At 43.9% G+C, this 1,335-nt stretch overlaps 1 protein-coding gene across 2 annotated transcripts in view; it reads left to right on the top strand.

The window, feature by feature from the left end:
- The first annotated feature begins 6 nt into the window (after positions 1–6).
- The window catches only part of LOC102298130 (dehydrogenase/reductase SDR family member 11), an 8,970-nt gene continuing 7,641 nt past the window's right edge, over positions 7–1,335 (top strand). Inside the window, exons 1-2 of one of the 2 annotated variants that reach the window (XM_042217778.1) lie at positions 7–46; positions 778–922. In XM_042217778.1, the coding sequence (XP_042073712.1) occupies positions 791–922 (132 nt within the window). In that variant the 5' untranslated portion in view covers positions 7–46; positions 778–790. Of the gene's footprint in view, positions 47–69; positions 469–777; positions 923–1,335 lie in introns of those variants that run through there. The other variant, XM_005953090.3, reaches the window with a different exon arrangement.

Genomic DNA, 1,335 nt, shown 5'->3' with positions numbered 1-1,335 from the left:
ATCAGCAGCAGCAGCAACCCCTCAACTGCAACATTGTACCCATCAGGTAAAACATAGGCTACGTTTGCTTTGCCTTGTCGCCACCTCACAACAGTGATATAGTATGATGCGATGTTATATTAGATTCTTGATGAATGTGTGTTGTTATTCAGCCTGGTTCAATGTGCACCTTTTTAACTTTGAGCACCCGCCCCTTTAAACGTCTCTGCACGGCCTTGCTTTTTAGCGCCTCTTACTGGCAGATGAGGTGACCTGATGGAGCAGTGGCGAGACAGTTGTTATTATTGTGAAGAAGTTATCCAAATAAACTGTAATGCTCGTGGTCACGGAGACTTAAAACTATATGAATACATTCCCTCTGAAGCCATGCTCTTTCTTTGCCGTTGCACAGATTTTGAGTCACGGCTTCTACGTCGTATCTTTGATTTTTACGGAGCAAATACGCAGTGGGAGTTACATTTGTGACAGGTCTGTCTGTTCTATTAATGGTTGATATGTTTTAACTTCAGTAAAGTGAAAGATATGCGTTACTGTCAATTAAATGTGAGTAAGGCTATGATCGGTTGAAGTACGGTATGTAATCGCAGTGACAGAACTGATGCTACTGCTTTCTACGGTTTGCAACTGATTTACGTGAACGTCGCATACGCCGAGACGTATGACGTACTGAGTGTGCGACGTTTGCGGTTCGCATGTGCTTGACATTTCCAGGGCTCACTGTGCTGCAGGCTCAACGTCCCTTTCTTCATACGTGTGGTGTTTTCGTGTGTGTTGCAGTTACCGGGCTGTCATGGAGCGCTGGCGGGGCAGAGTGGCTCTGGTGGCCGGAGCCTCGGTCGGGATTGGGGCGGCTATAGCCGTAGAGTTAGTCCGGCTCGGCATGAAAGTGGTGGGCTGTGCCAGGGACGTCGGAAAGATTCAGGTTTGCTCTGATATAGAAACTCAAACTTTCTGCAAAGAGTAATTTAATGTAAATCGCACAGTAAATGTTGCTGTTTATTGTTGGCTTTATGCAGAAAATTTGCAGCCGTGTCACTTATTTGTTAAACGCTAATTGTGCTCGTTCTTGTATAGCGCTTTTCTGCTTTACACTTTAGTCGTCGGTTAAACAGCTTGCGCACAAAATGTTAATTCCAACTAACTGTCACTCATGCTACTTTCAACAGGAAGTGATATTATATGAGAAACACAGAATATGACGACGGTTTTATGTTAAAACTGCATTTGCGCAGATTTCCTTACCTTAAGGACTTTGGCCAATGATTATTCAGATGGCAGAGATTCAAGTTGGTATAACATCTGAACACAGATCCGTAAGCTTACTGTTTATAGATG

Source organism: Haplochromis burtoni, unplaced genomic scaffold (genome assembly GCF_018398535.1).
Source record: "Haplochromis burtoni strain Fernald_Lab_line unplaced genomic scaffold, NCSU_Asbu1 Contig_2965, whole genome shotgun sequence".
NCBI lineage: Eukaryota > Metazoa > Chordata > Actinopteri > Cichliformes > Cichlidae > Haplochromis > Haplochromis burtoni.
The sequence above is the reverse complement of the archived record's forward strand: the minus strand, read 5'-3'. Positions and strand labels throughout refer to the sequence as shown.